This window comes from Heptranchias perlo, chromosome 28 (genome assembly GCF_035084215.1).
Source record: "Heptranchias perlo isolate sHepPer1 chromosome 28, sHepPer1.hap1, whole genome shotgun sequence".
In the NCBI taxonomy this organism is placed as follows: Eukaryota; Metazoa; Chordata; class Chondrichthyes; order Hexanchiformes; family Hexanchidae; genus Heptranchias; species Heptranchias perlo.
Window position 1 is genome coordinate 13,099,168 of NC_090352.1, and position 21,246 is coordinate 13,120,413.

At 44.3% G+C, this 21,246-nt stretch overlaps 1 protein-coding gene across 3 annotated transcripts in view; it reads right to left on the reverse strand.

The window, feature by feature from the left end:
* Window positions 1–21,246, reverse strand: part of mks1 (MKS transition zone complex subunit 1) — a 50,433-nt gene that overhangs the window by 26,397 nt on the left and 2,790 nt on the right. For 2 of the 3 annotated variants that reach the window (XM_068008058.1, XM_068008061.1), the window contains exons 2-10: window positions 19,379–19,506; window positions 16,912–16,976; window positions 15,804–15,959; window positions 12,742–12,839; window positions 10,679–10,807; window positions 10,478–10,582; window positions 8,628–8,736; window positions 4,705–4,761; window positions 1,736–1,778 (exon numbers count right to left, since the gene is read on the reverse strand). In XM_068008058.1, the coding sequence (XP_067864159.1) occupies window positions 1,736–1,778; window positions 4,705–4,761; window positions 8,628–8,736; window positions 10,478–10,582; window positions 10,679–10,807; window positions 12,742–12,839; window positions 15,804–15,959; window positions 16,912–16,976; window positions 19,379–19,506 (890 nt within the window). Of the gene's footprint in view, window positions 1–1,735; window positions 1,779–4,704; window positions 4,762–8,627; window positions 8,737–10,477; window positions 10,583–10,678; window positions 10,808–12,741; window positions 12,840–15,803; window positions 15,960–16,911; window positions 16,977–19,378; window positions 19,507–20,469; window positions 20,784–21,246 lie in introns of those variants that run through there. The other variant, XM_068008059.1, reaches the window with a different exon arrangement.

Below are 21,246 nucleotides of genomic sequence, written 5' to 3' on the forward strand. Positions count from 1 at the left end.
AGTGCCATGAAGCGACAGCCAAAGCAAATAGATTAGGTTGCATTGCCAGGGTGATCCAGTATAAAACAAAGCATACCATTTTGTCTTTGTATAACACTTTTGTTAGGCCTCACTTAGAATACTGTGACTAGTTTTGGTCCCCTTACATGGTGGGTGATATAGAGGCATTGGAAAAGGTTCAGAGCAGGGCCACGAGAATAACACCCAGCTTACAACATCTTAGTTACCTAAATAGGCTTAAAAAGCTGGGTTTATTTAGTTCAGAGAAGCGCAGACTCTGAGGGGGGGGGGGGGCGTGGAGGGGAGGGAGATCTGGTACAGGTGATCTAGTAGATGACGAGACTGTGTTCATATAGATGGATTATATCAATTAGATAGGTCTGGAAGGACTGGGGGTCATGTGTTCAAGTTGTGTAAGAGTAGAACTAGGTTAGATGTCAGGAATATTTTCCTTTCCTTGAGGACAGTAGATCTATGGGACAAGCTGTCGTTCACGGGTGAGCGCAGATTTGCGACATACTTTCAAGAGCGAGCTGGACCAGTTCCAGGCCAGGGTGGAAATCAGGGCATACAAAAGGTGGGCAGAGTAATAAGTGATAGAAATCGTGGTCAATGTATTGTTCTGGACTAGCTTTGATCGCCTTAGAGAGTCAGAGAGGACTTTTTCAGGTTTGTTTCTCCCTAAATCGATATTAGGTTTTTCTTTGAACTTTTTTTTTCCTCTCCCAGGAGATCAAACGGCTGCTGGCAGGTGTCGTAAAGCATGATGCTCAGAGCACCACAGCTGTATGGGGCAGGCTTGATGGACCATCTATTTTTTTCCTGTCCTTTATCTTTCATATGTTCACAGATTGTGGGTCACCCCAGGACCTTCCTGGTTCTCCAACAAGAGAGAGTCTAACCACCTCCCCTTGACATTCAACAGCATTACCATCGCCGAATCCCCCACAATCAACATCCTGGGGATCACCATTGACCAGAAACTTAACTGGACCAGCCATATAAATACTGTGGCTACAAGAGCAGGTCAGAGGCTGGGTATTCTGCGACGAGTGACTCACCCAAAGCCTTTCCACCATCTACAAGGCACAAGTCAGGAGTGTGATGGAATACTCTCCACTTGCCTGGATGAGTGCAACTCCAATAACACTCAAGAAGCTCGACACCATCCAGGACAAAGCAGCCCGCTTGATTGGCACCCCATCCACCACCCTAAACATTCACTCCCTTCACCACAGGATGCACTGCAGCAACTCGCCAAGGCTTCTTCGACAGCACCTCCCAAACCTGCGACCTCTACCACCTAGAAGGACAAAGGCAGCAGGCACATGGGAACAACACCACCTGCGCGTTCCCCTCCAAGTCACACACCATCCCGACTTGGAAATATATCGCCGTTCCTTCATTGTCGCTGGGTCAAAATCCTGGAACTCCCTTCCTAACACCACTGTGGGAGAACCTTCACCACACGGACTGCAGCGGTTCAAGAAGGCGGCTCACCACCACCTTCTCAAGGGCAATTAGGGACAGGCAATAAATGCTGGCCTTGCCAGCGACGCCCACATCCCATGAACGAATAAAAAAAAACATGGCTTAATACCGCACCAGGTGGCGCATTTACCCAGAATGACCATTACACACTGTTTCCTGTGAAGAGCTGTTGGTTTCCTGGATCAAGCTCTTGCTAGTGAGAGTACACAGGTTAAAAAACACAGATTTATCAGAGTAAACTTACCAACTTCACCATTTACGAACAGCTGAAGAACACCAAGAGGAGGCTGCAGGAATAAGGATGGAATGAGTCACTGGTTTTAAAACTGAAGTCAGTCACAATACAAATATTTTCATCGCACTCACATTCCACCTTTTATACTTTTGAACACTTGTCAATTTGACCATCAGATAAAACCATGCAACGTGTGGAGACAGAGTGCCCTGCTCCAAGGAGCAGTAGGATACCAGGCTGTCAGGCTGTGGCTGTGATCTCCAGGTTCTTTATCACAACAGGGCTGACGAGGGGAAAGTGATGAGCAAATACAGATATTTTTTCACAGGAATGGAGGAAGAGATGAGGGCGTGAGTCACCACTAGCGACTCTGGTGAACAGCAGCAATGGCAGGGTTCTTTCGCTCTCAGCCAGTGAACTGTATGGGTACCAGCAAACATATAAAACTCTAAAAGCAGGGCAAAAATGCTTCAAACTGCACTCTACTACTCCTGATGTGAAAGTAGAATTTCTACTTTTGTACTCTCCCTCCTTTAGAAGTCTTCTCTGTGCCATGACCGAGGAGGACAGAGTGAGCATCCGACTCTCGGGCTTCCGTTAAAGTCTTTCTGAGACCAGGCTGTGGGACGCATGCAAAAGCATCATCTCCGTACCAGTGAGAAATGTCCAGCCTTTGCTCGCTACTAGAAGCTGCAGCTGAGAGTGGAACCTCCTTGGAATCGTGCACAGGAACTCACATCCACCAATAACGTTCATTTCCAACAACGTTCACCTGAGGAAGGAGGAAGCCTCCGAAAGCTTGTGAATTTAAAATAAAATTGCTGGACTATAACTTGGTGTTGTAAAATTGTTTACAACCACCAATAGGTGGCACTGCAGACCATTGCTCCAATCCACCCATCACCCCAGCAGAAAAGTTTTACGATCGAGTGTTACTTCTGATCAATTCAAGGGGCACTATCGTGGCAGCAGATGAACAAAAACGTATCTAGTGTGGAGAGGCTGTGCAGGTGAGCATCTTCTGCTCCTTGCTGCCACAACCATAATGGGGGCACATATAGTTTTAGTATTGGCACCAGTATCCAAGGCAACGATTTTCCAAGGCCTGCGCCCCCTCCACCCCCCAACAGAAACGCATCCCCGAAGCATCTGGCAGTCTTGGTGCACACCCGTGTTTTGTCGCAGGAAATGCTACAATACGAGAGATATGAGCAGCACCAGTTCGATATTTATCCCAAGCTCGACAAATGTTCCTTCAAAGTAGGTGTGTCCAAACTACATCCTGTGAGTCATATCCAGCCTGTGATCCCTGGCAGTACAACTTGGGAAGCCCAGGTGTCTCCATCCTGTTTGGTGCTGGGTTATTGCTGGGTTGCCCGGTTTGAATTTCGTAGGTCTGGAGGTTTGACAAAGATTATCCTTAGCATTGTTGCCCTATTGGTGGATAAATCCTGAATCAGAACGCCAAGATGTCTTAGCATCAGCAGCTTGAGCTAGATGGAAATTTATCGGAACAAAAATTTAAACTTTATATTTGGTTCCTGAGGCTCTATGTACAAACCTAAGTGTCCCAGGAAGACAAAAAGCCTGGACACTCCTGATTTGAAATGAGAAACATACTGACTTGTTACTATGGGTACAAGTACTCTACATTCATGTCTGTTTACAGTGGAGGATGTTTAACTTTTGTTGACTTTAGGTTGAAGATTGTAACCCGATATAAATTATCACAAAACTCAGGACTCAGTGATGATTCGTTGGTAATTACAATGTCCATTGTGGGACTGACGCACACAGACCAGGACAATTTAATGCCTGGTCTGTGTTGAGGTAGTTGATTTTAGCTGGGGCGGGAGCTAGAATTGGTCTCAGCATCTCAAGCTAGGGAGACAAAAAAAAAGGTTCTCTCTCGTGTTCGCCATCCAATGACTCCTGCTGGAAAATGCATGCGTGGGAATGCTGGGCAAGGATAGGAACAGGCTCAGGCTCATCTGTAATGCTCTCCACAGATGAATAGCATGCCAAGGCTTACATGAGATGAATGGCTACTTGGGTGAGGCACTCAAAAGATGCTGGTATTCGGGGAATTCCACCCCAGTAGAGGTTTCAGGGTAGAAAACTGAGGGGAGGTGGAACATTGGTAAGTAATGTCCACTTAAATCTGCCTTTCATTTTTATCCAGTTGAAGCTGTTTCCCCTGGCTGGAGAGTCTAGAACTAGAGGGCATAGTCTCAGGATAAGGGGTCGGCCATTTAAGACTGAGATGAGGAGGAATTTCTTCACTCAGAGGGTTGTGAATCTTTTGAATTCTCTACCCCATAGGGTTGTGGATGCTGAGCCATTGAGCATCTTCAAGGCTGAGATCGATAGATTTTTGGACTCTAGGGGAATCAAGGGATATGGGGATCAGGCAGGAAAGTGGAGTTGAGGTCGAAGATCAGCCATGATCTTCGACCTCAACTCCACTTGGCCTACTCCTGCTTCTATTTCTTACGTTCTTATATTTTGCTTCACGAGCTTTCCGTCGCTCCACAGTTGTAAGCAGTCTTTTTTTGCAGTGGCACAAAGCAGGGAACGTGGGACTGACAGCATAGGTTAGTGTTCAGTTTTGGAACTACTACCCTAAACTACTGGCAAAGCAATTTACAAAGAGCAGCTGTGTCATCCGCTGGGGAGACAGCAACAGTGAGCACCCGGATTTGATGCCAAAAAGTTTCAACTACTGTTAGAAAATTCTAGTCCACACAAACAATGCGGTCTCAACTCCAACCTCAAAAGATGACACCAGGTTGCTCCTTTGAGTCTAATGGTCAGCTTAGTGCCAATTTTTGTTGAACCGTGCTGAATTTTATGTTGCAAACTTGCTCCCACTAGGAACCTGGTACACACCAATTTTGCAAGCCTTTACATATTTTCTAATTAAAATATCATTGTTCCTTCTTGACAAATGGAAGCTGGAAAGGAAAAAACACACTTACAGTTTCAAATTCTTCTCCAACCAAAGTTTTGAGGTACTCTTTGTGTCTGTCGTACAGCTGTCATCAAAAAGGGCAAGAACTGAATTATCAGGAGTTAGATAAAATTAAAATAAAAGGCAATGCAGACATAGAATACACAGCTACAGATGAGAATCTACATACCTCCTATTGCATGGTTATCACAATGACAATTAGTATACTGTATAAACAAGGCCTTACACCTAGTCAAGTTCTTTCTATTTATTGTGCACTGGTCGGGGGTGGGGGAGGAGATGGGGCATCACCAAGGCTGGAAAAAACAGGTAAATTGAGAGGTACAGATTGGGTGATACTCATTTTGGGTTTTAAAAGATTATAGAAGGAAGAGAGGATTGAGGGGGTAAGGAATATTAGGGCTTGGAAAGAATGATTTGGAAAAGGGCACTCTCAACTGAGTCTAGATTTCAAAGATTCAGAGAAGAGGAAGAGTGCACAGGATGGCATGTTTGGAGGAAGACCACCGGAGGAAAGTTTAGAGGAGCAGCAACAGAATCGAACACAGAGGGAGGATAAAAAAGGTTGCTGCAGAAAGGATGGAGATTAACTTAAGTTTTTGCTTCTAATCGATTTAGGAATGTGACAGGTGTTAGAAGAGCCTCCCTCGATATGGAACCAGTAATCGGGAATTTGGGCTTTATACAGAGCTGTTGAGGGGAAACGTTTGGCACGAAACAGACCAGAACTTCTTAGAAGTAGCTTTAGAAAAGGAGACTGGGCGTTCCGTTTGAGATTGCGGAAAGAATCAGGGTGTGAATCAACAGATTAGGGACTAACGTGGGAGGTAGTGTTTGGACTAGCAGAACAAGAAATAAAGTGATTTGGGAGAAGTGATAGAAATGAAATATACTAAACAGCGTGAAGGAAGTCAATATGTAGTGAGGCAACTATTGCAGCATGAGATCACTGTATATTCAGTGCAATCCGAGGGCAGGAGGAAGCGCTGTTTATTCTGCTCCTGTGAGGTATCCTCAGAAGCGGAATAAATAGCATCACTGTCTGGGGTCACTTCGCACAGAAGCAGACAGCTAATGTTATTCCTATATTTAAAAAGGGAGATGGAACAAGTCCAGGGAACTATGGACCAGTTAGCTTAATGTCGGTGGTAGCAAAGATAATGGAATCTTTACTCAAAGACGTAATAGAAAAACATCTAGAGAAAGAAAATATAATAAAGACTAGTCAGCACAGATTTCAGAAGAGAAAGTCATGCTTGACCAACCTTCTTAAATTCTTTGAAGAAGTAACAGAAAGAGTAGACAAGGGTAATGCAGTAGATGTATATATTTGGATTTTCAAAAGGCCTTCGATAAGGTAAGGTATATTAAAGGATACATTGTAGACTTATGACCAGGGTCAGAGCACGTGGAGTCAGGGGACAGGTAGCAGAATAAATAGCAAGTTGGCTACAAAACAGAAAAGTGAGTTGGGGTTAAGGGTAGCTACTCAGACTGGCAAAAGGTGGGAAGTGGTGTTCTACAGGGACCGATGCTGGGACCACTGTTGTTCACAATGTACATGAACGATTTGTATTTGGGAATCAGAAGTACAATTTCAAAATTTGTGGACAACACCAAATTGGGGGGGGGGGGGGGGGTGTAGTTAATACAAAGGAAAAATGTATCAAACTGCAAGAGGATATTAATAAATTTGCAGAATGGCCATGTAATTAGCAAATGAATTTCAATATAGGCAAGTGCATTTTGGTTGGAAGAATAAGGAGGCCACATACTGCTTGGAAAATAAGAGTCTAAATGGGATAGAGGAGCAAAGGGATCTAGGGATACAGATACACAAATCACTCAAAGGCTATAAAAAAGGCAAATCAAACACTGGGGTTCATTTCTAGAGGGACAGAATTGAAAAGCAGAGATATAATGTTAAACTTGACTAAAACCTTGGTTAGAGCACACTTGGAGTACTGGGCACAATTCTGATCTCCATATTATAGAAAGGATATAGAGGAATTGGAGAAGGTGCAAAAAGAGATTCACAATGATGATACCAGAACTGAGAGGATATCCTTATCAGGAAAGGCTGAGGCTCTTCTCTAGAAAAGAGAAGGCTGAGGGGTGACCTGATAGAGGTCTTTAAGATTATGAAAGGGTTTAATTAGGTAGACGTAGAGAAAATGTTTCCACTTGTAGGGGAGTCCAAAACTAGAGGTTATAAATATAAAATAGTTGCTAATAAATCCAATAGGGAATTCAGGAGAAACTTCTTTACCCAAGGAGAGATAAGAATGTAGAACCCGCTACCACAAGGAGTAGATGAGGCAAGTGGCATAGATACATTTAAGTTGAAGCACATAATCACGTGAGGGAGAAAGGAATAGAAGGGTATGCTGATAGGGTTAGATGAAGTAGGGAGGGATGAGGCTCGCGTGGAGCATAAATGCCGTCATTGGCCTGTTTCTATGCTGTTTTAATGTAACTCGCTGTAATAAACAGCGCCTTCTCTTGGGCACACTTCACACTGCAGCGGTCAGATTTGTATTGGGTTGTGTTTTCACTGTCCAGGGACCATGATTTGCTGTCTGTTTTGTACAGTGCCGTATTAGTTCACCCATCCTGAATTTGTTACTGTGACACCACCATTAATCCAACAAACTTTGTGGTGATGTGTTCTCTGGATTAACCGCGATAGACAGTACTGCCAGGCATGAAGTGAAGAATTTGATAAAGTAAAGCATTAAATTTAATGAATCATTGCAACATATAAAGAGAGAAAGAACTTTCATTTATATAGTGCCTTATTGCACATCTCTGAAATGTCCCAAAGCACTTCACGTACTATCAATTAGTTTAAAGGGCAGTCACTTTTGTCGGTAAATGTGGCAGTCAATATACACAAAGTAAGATACCATAAACACTAATGAGATGAACAGGCAGTTTTTTTTGTGATACTGATTGAGAGAGGAACACTAGCCAGGATACCAGGAGAGCCCTCTGCTCTTCTTCATGTGTCATTCTTTTCCATTCTGTGTCATGGAATCTTTCACATTTCACACGCACCAGAACCACCAGATAGCATATCACCCCATCTGAAGGATGGCATCTCTGATAATATAGCATTCCCTCACTGAAGTGTCTGCCAGTCCTGGAGTGGGGTATGAACCAACAACTTCTGACTCAGAGGCACAAGTGCTACCAATTGAGCCAAGCCAACACAACAAAGAATATAAAACAAATTACAAATAAAGTTAAATGAGCATCTGAGTTATGCTGGGGGCTGTCACAAGGCAATGGCAATTTTGTAAAGTCCTCCTACACCATTCCTTATCCAAGTGCTCTTGGTACAAAGCAGCTTCAGCCAAATCCACACACTGTACATTGTTCCTTAATGTCAGCAGACTTTTACTGCCCCTCCCCCAACTCATCAGCCTAATGCATAAAGATGCCACATAGCATGAGACTGAGAAATATATAGCAGGAAGATCCCAGGATCAATCCCCAGTCTGTGCAGAGTGCTGGTGCAACACGTCGGCAGTCTTTGGGCTAGGGAAGGCTGGGGAGCCGGGAAGGGAATTTAGCCAATGCCACTGACTTTTCATTCCTGGACAGGGCTGGATTTGGTCCTTTACTGTTCAACAGTCGCAGATACTCGTGGTCTAGGCTCATAAATGAAGAAGGGTCACTTGGATGAGGTACATGAGGGTGGCTGATGCCATGGTATCATACCTCAGCATGTCACAGTGCATTCAAAGAAAAGAGAAAAATTAGTAACGTTTTTCCAGCTGGCCTGTTCAGCACATCTTAAACCTTTGTGCTGACAGTGGGAAGCTTCAACTCTACCCAACAATCCAATCTGACAGTCACGTGTGGCCTGGGTGCTGAGTGGAGCTTGGACAAGGATTAATTCACTTAAGAAAAGCAACTTTTTCTTACGTCTTTGAAGAGATTCTTCTCCCTATCCTGATCATCCTGCTGGACTTCGACAGACGCGTTGTTAATTGTGTAAATCCACAGGTCCCTCTTCTCTCCCTCGGTTTCAATCCTACTCAGAAAGAATGGAGAATATCAGAAATAGGAAATTAAGAGTTAAAAAGGAAATACTTCAACAGACTTGTCAGATAAACACGCAGGCTCAGGGCAGGACCGAGGGTGGAGGAGGAGGGAGAAAATCTGACAAACTTAGACTTCAGAAATAAAAAAAACACGCTGGAAAGAGAAAGCTTAATGTTTCAGATAGAATTCTTCAACGGAACTGCAATAGTCAGGCCTCCTTTATAGCAGAGGTGTCCACAAATACATATAGTCCAAATCCCTATTTCTACTGCATATATCTCAAGTTGTTGGTACTAACAGATTGTGGTGGGCTGATTTAGGATTTATCCACCAATGAGGCAAGTGTTCCAAGCAGGACAAACCAAAGTGCAAGGGTCGATTACAACCGAATGGCCTAGGCTACAACAGCTGGATTAACGGAGCTTAGGGCCACAGGTTCAATACCTCTGTTATAAAGGGCTAACAGCATCATGCCTGGCATGGTGTCTGTTCCTTTATTCTATTTTTTGTTTCACTCCCCTGCCCCCTAAAAGTACCTTGGGGAGTTTTCTGCTATATAAATGCAAGATGTGTTGTTGTTGGATACCCTAGCAATAGCTTTTAATACAATAGAGATCGTTGTACACTGTACAGAGACTGTCTCAGACTCGATATAATATGTAGGCAAAAGCACTGAAAAGCCAGAGTGGTAGTCAGACGTGGCTCCACAACAGAAGGGAGAACAACTGAATAGGATGGCCCTTGTATCGAGTACAGTACTTTAACCTCATTCCAATATTTGAAATCTGTTTATTAAACGCTTCAGAAGCCTGCAAAAGTAGTTAGCATATCTGGACTCTTCACCTCTTCCTGTTGCCCTCCCTTCCCCTCGCTGAATCAATCCTTTATAAGGGGCTTCCTCAGCCTGACTGTGCCACTTCCGATGAAGGGTCTCTGCCCGAATATTAACCTGTCTCTTATGGATGCTGAATGACCTGTGTATTTTCAGTGTTTAGTTTTAAGTTCACATTTAAGTGTGAGGTCATTCACTTTGGATCTGAGAAAGGCAAATCGGAATATTTTCTTAATGATGAGACATGAGGAGCAAAGGGATTTAAGTGTCCATGAACACAAATCTCCACAACCTAGTGAACAGGTACAAAAAGTAATCAATAAGGCTAATGGGATGTAGGCCTTTAGTTCACGTGGGCTGGAATACAAAAGTGAATAAGTGACACTTCAGCTGTAAGGAGTTTTGGTCTGACCCCATCTGGAGCACTGTGTTCAGTTCTGGGCACCGCACCTCGAAGGATATAATGGCCTTGGAGGGGGTGCAGCGGAGATTCACCAGAATAATACCAGGGCATAAAGGATTAAATTACAAGGACAGCTTGAATACCAGGGCATAAAGGGTTAAATTACAAGGACAGCTTGCATAAACTTGGCTTGCATTCCCTTGAGTTTAGAAGGTTGGGAAGTGATCTAATCGAGGGCTTTAAAATGATAAGGGAATCAGTAGGGTAGACACAGAGAAACTATTTCCTCTGATGGGGGAATCCAGAACAAGGGGAGTAGCCTGGGCCTAGAACTCATGCACAGAATAGAATTGTTGAGAAGACAACATTGAGTTAGCTGCAAATACCTCAAACTCTAATGCAGTGGCATAAATATTTTTCAATACAGATAGTGAGAAACATTGATGCTGTTGGCTGGCAGGGTAACACTCGGAGCTGCCCGAGCACGGTACTTGCCTGTAGGCTGCTTTGGAGCCATTGAAGTCTGGTTTTATGGAGAGAACTCCATTGTTGTCCACTTTAATGGTGCACAATATGTACTCGTCCTTACGCTGCCCCAGCCTGAACATACAACAGAGCAGAATTAACCATTAAAACAGCAACCAATCTCAACAACTTCAATCTGAAACGGTTCTCATTCGGAGGTGAAATACTTACTTTCCATAGGGCCCCAGGTCTCCCATGATGTACATAGTTTGCAGGGGAGTGTTCAGGACATGGTTGTTCCTCACAAACTCCTCAGTCGGCTCCCAGGTGATGATCCGTGATCTTGGAATCTTCCCGTCCCTAAAGGTCAACGTAAAGATAACAGTTTGGTACCCATGCTGACCAGAAGCTCCCAGGTTCAATTCCTGGTCTGCACCGAGTTAGCTGATCTCAGCAGGGACAGCAGGAGAAGGGTTACAATTGGATTCAGTGCCCCTGGGTCCAAGGGAGGGGCAGGGAAGGGTCAGCCAAACTTCCCAACCAGTGAGCCCTGCTGGAAAATGCACTCGTGGGGGCATCAGGTGAGGGCAGGATCAGATTGTGCCAGCACATCTGCTGCAGCTGAGAGCTCAGGCAGTTACCTGCGGCTCCACTCCCGCTCACCACACTCCCGTTTGCATTCTTTTGCCTCACCGTGCTGGGTGCCTCCCCAAAGCCAGAAAGCCTTAGGTTTGACTCCTGGTCTGTGCTGACTCGACTCAGTGGATTTGAACCTAGGCAGCAGTAGGCTGGAGTCCAAACGGGAAAAATCAGCCTGATCGCTATCCAGTGACTCCACTGAAAGATGCATAGGCAAGTTGTGATCAGGTTCAGCTGTGATGTCCCTCTTTCCACCCACCCCCCCACCTTCAAATATGCTGTCAGCACTCACTGTCTAGGCTCACATATGAGCGCAGTACCCAGAGGGCAGCAAGCACTCGTGGCAGCATAACCCAAAAAATTCAGCAGTAAAGGAAAAAGAATAAGTATATATACACTCCTATATCTATCTATTTATAAAAGCCCTGGTGTGCACATTAAAATAATTCAGGAAAGCAGAATAGATCAACATAAACAAAGAACGGTCATGCTTTTCGCTCCTCTACAAATTTAAGTTGGTTTACAATCAAAACCAACTCAGGGAGGAAGAGGCTGTTGGATGCAGCAAGTCCATCCTTTTTGACAGATCAATACCTTCTATCTGCTCTTTTTCTGTAGAAAAGAGAAGGCTGAGGGGTGACCTGATGGAGGTCTTTGGGATTATGAAGGGTTTGATGGGGTGGATGTAGAGAAGATGTTTCCATTTGTGGGGGAGACCAAAACTAGGGGCCATAAATATAAGATAGTCACTAGTAAATCCAATAGGGAATTCAGGAGAATCTTCTTTACCCAGAGAGTGGTTAGAATGTGGAACTCGCTACCACAAGGAGTGGTTGAGGCAAATAGCATAGATGCACTTAAGGGGAAGCTAGATAAATACACGAGGGAAAAAGGAATGGAAGGATATGGTGATAGGGTTAGATGAAGAAGAGTGGGAGAAGACTCCTGTGCAGAGTAAACACCGGCATGGACCAGATGGGCCGAATGGCCTGTTTCTATGCTGTACATTCTATGTACTTCTATCTCCAATTTCTTCAATCCGCTACTCATTCTGTCCACTGCAATGGGATTCTATTCCACAACTCTACCACCCCATCACTGATCACATTCCAGTGATCCCGGCAGAAAAGTATATGGCTAAGAACATGATTGGGCTCGGCTGTGACACCATCCACAGTCAAATAGTCTGCCAAAGCTCAATATGTAAGCTTATACATGAAGGAGGGTCACTTGGGCAATGTACCGGAGGGCACCCGTTGACCATAGAACAGTACTCCAGCAAGAGTCAGGAGACAGAGAAAGATAATTGGAAAAATAAAACAAATTGGTTGCTCCAAAGTTGGATGGAAACAAAAGTCCAGCAAGAAACGCTCTTCTGAGTTTGGGATTACTGATGGATATTGTTGCAGCCGGGTACAAGAAGCTGTACTCAGGATGTCAGGGTCAGGCACAGAACGCCCATAGTTAGAAACTACTCCATTCCCAGCACTAACATACCCACCTGAGTAAAAATTCAAAACAATTTAACCAAAATGATGCGCAGTGTACAGAGCAGGCACAGGCTGGTCCATATTTTAAGAGATATTTAAATTGTATCTGTATAACAAACATATTGCCACTGGTTTGTCAAATATATACTCGCCATCCCCCCTTACGTTATTCTGCGCTCCTGCCGCCTGCGCCGGACGTGTGCCATCCTCTCTGCCAGGTACGATGGAGTCTCTACTGTCGATGTGGTCACAGTGTGAGAGTGCTGTAAAACAGGAAGTATGTTGACTGCCAGCAGCTGGCACAACCAGCTCATGTTCAGTAGGTCCGGCGTACACAACCCTCTGTACCCAGTGCCACACTGCCATTCGGAGAAGCCTAAAACAGGTCACCTTCTTTGCCTGTATTCTTAGCCAGACACACTATGTGGTGCGGGGACTTCCAGGGAAAGGCCCATCCCAATCTCTGTGGGCAAATGAACTGTTTGCTCCAGTACTGAAAGGATAGTGGAATAGTAATTTTCAAAAGGGAATTGGATATAAACTTGAAACAGAAACAATGTTATTATTGTAAAGGCTATGGGGAAAGAACAAGGGAGTGGGACTAATTGGAAAACTCTTTCAAAGAGCCGGCACAGGCAGGATGGGCCGAATGGATTCCTTCTGTGTTGTACGCTTCCATAATTCTAAGGTGTCCATTTAACATTTAAGTCATGAAGGTACTAGATTTTATTCTCAGTCTGTCCTGGAGTAGCTGATCTCAGCCATTTACCTCAGGAGAGACAAAAGAAAAACCATCCAGTAACTCCCACTGAAAGGTGAGTGCAGATGTTGGGCTAGAAAAGGACTGGTCTTGACTGTGATGGTCTCGAACAAATGGCCTGCTGACACTCATTGCACAGGCTCAAACATCAAGAATAGGCATTTTTATAAGGCACCAGAAGGCCATGAAACCGAAAAAATAATTAAAAAGCAGTTCCACATATAGATAGCAACATAGATCATAAAGTAACAGAGAAATATAGGAACACACCTTCTGTACATACATCAAAGGGATGAAGCATCATGCTTATCTATATTAAAATTGGTATGAGCTATCATCTTTCCATTAACAAGTCCTAAGTCAACAATCCCAGTGGGATTTTCAGTGTTAATTGTGTCCACACCTTGTCATGCATGTCTTGTCACATTTTTAACAGGATTTTCCCATTAACATGAGACAGATTGTGACATTAGGATACTTTTAAGAACTGCTTTGGGTCTGCATGCAGTTGCATGTTCTGGCCACTGGGTGACACCATAGAGCAGTAGAATCTTCTTTCAACTCTAAATCACTCTGAATGCTGCCATCTTGGATTCCTCCTGTTGCAGGTAAGTAATTGAGTTTTTATGTTTTAATTTTGCTTTGAACTTTATAAACTTCTCCCAACAGGTCACATTTCCCCCAAAATTAATTTCCGTTGTTTTTCCCTGATCTTCCGCGCAGCCTCCTATCCTGACTCCCAACCTGGAGCATCCCCTCGGCTCTCACCACCTCCAGCCTCCATACAAGAACCCGGCCTCCCTGTCCGACTGCACCTTTTTTTGGCTGCTTGAGTTCTTTCAATCAGAACTTCTGCTGGCAGCCAAAATTTTTCCTCTCCCCACCAAACTTCCTCCCCCATTTCACGCCTTCTCTTCCCTGCCTACCATTATACCATTAACACCTCCCTTCGTTCCTCTCTCCTCCCTCCGAGCCCACTTCACCTGAGGGCTAGTTTTTCTCTTCCCATGTACACGCCACAGGAGGTTCCCAGTATTCATTTATAATTACAGCGGAATTAATTATTTTCTATGTATTATAACAGAGATTATCTGACTACTATCAACAACTCCATAACTAGCAGATCTCCTGTGGCATTGCTCACAGATAGACTGTGGTCTGGAGCATGGTTGTGATTGTTTAGCTGCTAACATGGCCTGCGTTTTTAAGATCACTGCTCAAGTACTCCCCATGGGGAAATGGTCTAAATAGGTCCCAAGAAAAATCAGTATTTAATTGCTGTTTGTAGATTGGAAGAGGCTTGTAAATTTCTGGCTCTAAGTCAGAAGAAACCAACTCGAAATTACTTTCTTAAAAAAAATATTTGTGACACCAGGAATGCGATAGGTGCTCTTAAAACTTTTAGATAGACTGATGTTCAACTTTTAAATTGCAGCCCCAGGAGCATGCTGCACTGGAGGGTGAAGTACACTATTTGGATCACTAGAGAGCTGCACAATTCCATCCATATTGATCCAATATCGATGGACCTTTACCAGCATTTAACAATCCCGGGACTCCTATTAAAATCTTCCTCTAAAGCTTTAAACATCGTCTTCCACGACATCAAAAACAGAAAGGTGTAGGAATACTGCAAATGTGCAGTGCTGGTCAATAATAGGGATATGTATTGCATTTCAAATCACAATGTCTAGTGATATTATTCTGATATCCTAATACTAGGAGAACACGAGTAAGCTTGTTAATTCCCTGGGTTTCTGTTAGATTCCAGGCTACAGAACATCACCATATATTGTGCATAAAAAGTCACACTCCCATTCGTAGGGAACAGGGCCTTGCCATCAGAGTGGTCTTTGATGCTGAGAAAGACAAATATCTGGGGAAGACCTAAAAAAAACACTGGAGCCAGAGGAGGTAGTCAGTACGGTAGAGGTTCCCAACACTATTCCCCAGGCATTATCAGTTGCGAAATGTAACTTGCCAGATGATGTCTTTTTTGATTGCTCCCAAGGACAGTCCCCATCTATAGTCAATTCTCTTTCTACCCAGTAGGTGTACCCCAATACTTAAGAGGATTGTCCACCAGTGAATTAGCCAACCGCAATGAACCCTTTTGCTGACTCTGGGGAGCACAGTAGCCTTTCTTCTTCAGTTAAACAATAGTATAGTGCACCATGTCCCAGGTGGGATATGGGTTTGTACTCATGATTCCCCCTTTCACTCTCTTTTTCTAGATGCACAGTAGTAGATGAATATACATCATCAGCAGTTTATAATGATTGGTACTGCGAACACTATAGTGCCTGGGCTCATGAGGTTCCTGAAGATGCACAGAACTTCCGGTAACTGAAATGTCACCGTTTGTCTACTTTACTGATTTCAGTCATTTGATTTGATCCCTGCTCTGCTGTATTGTTTTGTTAACCTGTTGCTGTGTTTAAATGAGTTGCTTTTAGCGTTCCAGTACCTCCTCAGTGCTGGTGTATCGGTCGAAGTCAGTGTAGGTGAAGATTCTGCTGTTCTTCCTCTCTTCGGTTTCTTCCAGATTTAGGATCTCGTTGCGGTATTGATGGTCCAGAGGACTTTGGCAGGCGTGTTCATTCTTGAACAGGTCAAATTCAAACTAGAATTGAAAGAAGATGTTATCTGTTGTTCTTTTCAAATCTTCTGCCCTCCTCCCCCCTCATTGTACAACATTCCCTGGGATAAGGGGCTTCTGCCAAATCCTGCTCTCTGGATGGACGCCGAAATGTGTGCAAGGGGAGTGGCTGGCCTCCCTTTTGGACGCTGGGGTGAGAGCGGGAATTGTATCCATTGAGATAAGAGAGGTCTATGCTGGGATTTTGCTGCCCGAGGTCATCAATGGGGAATTTGCAGACCAGCTATACAAAGGATGGAGGTCATGCAGTTTGCTCTAATCTCACCAACACCACCACTTCCTATGAAACCATTGGCATATCCTACACCAACCATCCTTAGAGTACTGAGCATGAGAATTTATTGCTGAACTAGGGGTAGTTTTACAGTTCAGATTTGCTGGGTTGGGGTTGCCCAAGCTCACTTCATGTAGAACCCTTACAGCCAGTATAAGGAGGAAACATTCATCCCCTTAAGTTTGGATTGGATTCTAACCCAGGTCCTAAATACGAAAGTTAACGTACTGCACCACCCGCCAGAGATGAGGAATAGGCCAATTAACCCATCTATCATGGTTCAGATCCACAGATGCTGGTTGCCCTCATCCAATTGACCCACTCTCACTGAACAGCGAGTGCTGGCACACTGGCATGACAGCCAAGCCCAATCAATTCTTTTCTCACCTAATGTGTACACATGCACACTGTCTAGCAGGCAATTCCTAGGGGAACCTTAGTTATTTTCCCCCTCTCTAGCTGAGGGGCACCAAGGTACAGACATCCTTGTCTGTATAGCTTACCCATAAAGCAGGTGGTGCCTTTATAGCAGAGATGTATTTTACATTTACTGCCTCAAAAAGTATCCTTTCCTCATAACAGACATGCTTCAAAATCAGTCACTGCTGATCTGGCTTTACAGTAGAATGAGAAATGAATTACCTGGCTGAATAACTTCTCCTGCCAACCCACCACAACCTCCTCTTGGTCGTCCTGCCGATAAACACCTGAAAGGTTAAGAGAAGAAATTACAAATACTGGTACAGTCTCCCGAGAGAAGGATGAAATTAGGAAATACTTTAGCACAGATAAAGAGGAATGGGGAATACTTCACCATGGTTCAGGATAGAATAGGGAAATAACTCAGCACAGGCAAGGATAAAAAGGGGGAATACTTCAGTGTGGGCAATAGGATAGAATGAGGAATACCTCAGCACAGGAAACAAAGAAAGAGGGAGAACGCATTTATATAGCGCCTTTCACATCCTTAGAATGTCCCAACGTTTTTCACGGCCAATGATAAATATGGAGACACCACAGCACAGGTAGCAATGGAATGGGACAAATACCTCAGCAGATGTCAGGATAGAATGAGAGAATACCTCAGCACAGGTAAGAATGGACTGGGGAGATAATGCAGCACAGGTTAAGAGAAGAATATTAATCAGGCCCACTACAAAGGGTTCAAGAGACAATTGGACCGGTGTTTTTGGATAGTGCTGGGATCAGAGGATATGGTGACAAGGTGGGAATGAGATTAAAAAGGGACTGCTTGTTGGGCCTACTTTCTTGCTCCTATGTTCATGTGTGCAAGCTGCAAAGGACTCCCTCACCGTTCAACAAACCAACCCAAAAACATGGAATATACCCTCATATAGGGAGTATCTCACCATGGCAATTTATAGTCTAAAGTTTTTATTATTTTAACACTAATATGTGACAGAAGGTGTGCATAATACTTCCCCCATTCTGTGTGTGAGAAGTTTGGCAAGTTTGGATTCTTTTTGAAGAGATTCATCTGCATCTGGTAGGTACAGATTAACACTTCAGTCAAATTACATCTCACTCACACAATTCTTTGCAAGGATAAATATTTACTTTATTTTCCTCCCCGACGACAGTGACTCATGATTCAGCGGGGGCTGACCGTATTCCTGTGAAAAGTGGATGAGGTACCTCATTCACTCTTCACAGGAACACGGACAGCGAGTGTCAGCAGGCTATTCGAATGTGGAGGGCATCACAGCTGAGCCTAATCCTGTCCTCATCCAACATCCATACATGCAGATTTTCCAGCAGGATATACAGGATTGTGGCACTGACTGCCCTATATTATCTCACCCCAGTGTCTGTACTTTATGCAGGAGCCTAGACATCATCTAGAGCTTAGACGGCAGACTTGCAGGGGGCATTATAACTCAGCCTGATCTTGTCCATATTCCACTCACCAACAGGAGTTAATTGACAGTGATTTGGAACAGGACAATATTTCCCCTCCCTGATCCTGTGATGCTGAGGCTGGCTATAACTGCCTTTCACTGACTGGCTGAGATCAGCTAACTCAGGGGACCAGGGATTGAACCAAGGACCTTTCTGATATGTATGGCTTCCTGCCAAATTATACAATAGTCCATAAGGGAAACAGCACATGACATAGTCACTGCACAGGATAGGGAGATGTGGTCACGGAGATGTTCATACAGCAAGGAGAAGGTATTTGTGAGGCTCCGTGAAGTTTACACCTTCTCTCACCTTAGGCTGGTGTAGCTTCTCGATTGGGATGGGGGCCTTCCTGCAATAGGATTCATTTCTATTCCATCTTCACCGCTTATAAATTTATCACAACATTTGGAGGCCCTTTCTCTCCCCTCTAATTTCCTCCCCATCTCAGTTAAAACTGCTGACTCTTGCAGGGTTATACTTCCATGAACTGTACCATCTGCAGGTGTCACCAGCTTCAGGTACTTCACCCAAGTGGCCACTCTTCACATACAAGCTTAGATAGTAAGCATCAGCAGGCTTTTTGACTGTAGGGATGCCACAGCTTAGCTCAGTTCTGTCCTCATGAGACATCTACATACACACTTCAAAGGTTATTGGCTAGCAGTAGCATTGAGTCCAATTTATAATGCCCAGGAAGCACTTTTCACTGTGTCCAACACAATTTTGTGAGACTTTTTGCACACGGTTGTATTGTGTAGAGTGAGCCAAGTATACCCAATGTTGTCTAACAAAGGCACGTTTCAATGCAGTACCAACTTTTTGGGGAGACTTCTCCTCAGAGAAAGAGAATTGCCAGGCTGCTCCTGGGTACCTTCTAACACCAGCTACACAGCAGAGCTGGTCAATGTATACCCCAATCTGGAGACCAGGGAAACAATACCAAAAGGGAAGGCTATACAAAAATCTTAAAAGGAGGAGTTTGTCAGTCCTGATTGATGAGATGAAAGCCGTCTCTCTCCGAAATTCTCCGCAGCAAAATAAAATTATGCATTCTCAACCCAATTCTTATTAGTTGCAGTGCCTATAACTCGACAATCTCATAAATCAAAACTCACTTTGGAACAAAACTTGTAGTTCAAGCAGCAAATAACCCGAAATGAATGCATGTGATAAATGTGGAGCTTACTGGTGGCGTCCTCTGAAGTCAAGGTGTCAAACGTAGACATTTCGATGAGACTTTGCCCATGGTGAGTTGCTGGTTGCAGAATATGTCGAGTGAAGAGTGCTGTCGGGGTTACCCGTTGAAGCCATACCCTCAAAATTAAAAAAAATTGAATTAAATGCCCTTAAATTCTCCCTTCATATAGCCTCTCATATTTAAGTTATTCTAATCGATTGGACGATGTTAAGCCCATTAATGCCTTCAATACCACTACAACCTGCTAGGAGACAAGACAGAGTGACAGTGGAATAAACACCCTCCTTCAGCCAAGAGCCATCTTCAGTACATAAATAACATTTTATAGAATAGATTCAGATAAAGAGAGCCCTTCAGCCCATTTGCTCTCATCCTTCCAGAAATCTAACCTTCCCATCTTCCTATTAGGGCATCCAGCTGTTTTTAAAGAAGTCTAACCTCCTGGTCCACTACTCTCCCTGAGAAACTGTTTCAGCTGCTGGCCCTCCTATGTGTCTCTCCTAAGTCTTTTATTCATAGCCTTGAATCTGTGTCCTCTTACACTGATGTATCAAAGCAATTTTTCAGGTTTACCATCTTTATCCTGTAAGGTGAGAGCTGTTCAAGCCTTTTGCCTCTGTGGGCTACACACCATGAAGCCTCAGAGACTCAAGCTGCTGATACCAGCAGATCTGGGAGTTCAGATTTAGGATTTAGTCACCAATGAGGCAACAACATTAAGAAAATCTCTTTCCAAACCCCCCAGGCTCACAATTCAAACAGAACAAATCAGCGAATAAAAAAATATAAGCACAAATAGGACTGAATTGTGTGGGCTTCAAGGACTGGAGTGCCAGGACTCAGGGAGCACAGGTGGTACACACTGCAGTTTGGACACTCTTAGTATAAAGCACATGATACATCACTTTTCAGACAATGCTAAGGCTTTAAGAGCCCCAGTTTGTCAAGCCAGCTTTCCTATGCCAAGGGGCACAGCACAACCCTTGTTTTTTTCTGAAGGGGAATAATCTCTTGCCCCCGGCCCTGCATTAGTCTCCACCATTAATGTGTCACCTTTAGCGCATTGGTAGCACTCTCACCTCAAATCAGGATGTTCAAGTCCCACTCCAGAGACTTCAGCACATTATCTAGACTGACACTTCAATGCAATACTGAGGGAGTGCTGCACTATTGGAGGTGCTGTCCTTTGGATGAGATGTTAAATCGAGGCTCCTTCTGCTCTTCCAGGTGGACATAAAAGATCCCATGGCACTATTCAAAGAGCAGGGGAATTCTGCCAGTGTCCGGGCAAATATTTATCCCTCATCCAAAATCACTAAAAAAATCATTCATCTCATTGCTGTTTATCAAATTGGCTGTGTTTCCCTAATGACAGCAGTGCACAGGGCTTTGTGGCATCCCGACAGGTGCCATATAAATGCAAATTCTTCTCCTCCTCCACCCCCCCCCCAGATCCTACATTAATCCCATTTCCCCCAACCCCTGCATTAATTTCATCTCCTCCCCCACCACAACAAACCCTGCATTAATCCCATTCTCTTCCTCCCCCCCACAGCGAACCATACATTAATCTCATCCTCTCCTCCCACGATCCCTGCATTAATCTCACTCCCCTCACCCTCACAAACACTGCATGAATCTCACTCTTTCCCCCCACAAACCCTGCATTACTCTCACTCCCCCCCCAACGAACCCTGCATTACTCTCACTCCCCCCCCAACGAACCCTGCATTACTCTCACTCCCCCCCGGAACGAACCCTGCATTACTCTCACTCCCCCCAACAAACCCTGCATTACTCTCACTCCCAACGAACCCTGCATTACTCTCACTCCCCCCCGCAACGAACCCTGCATT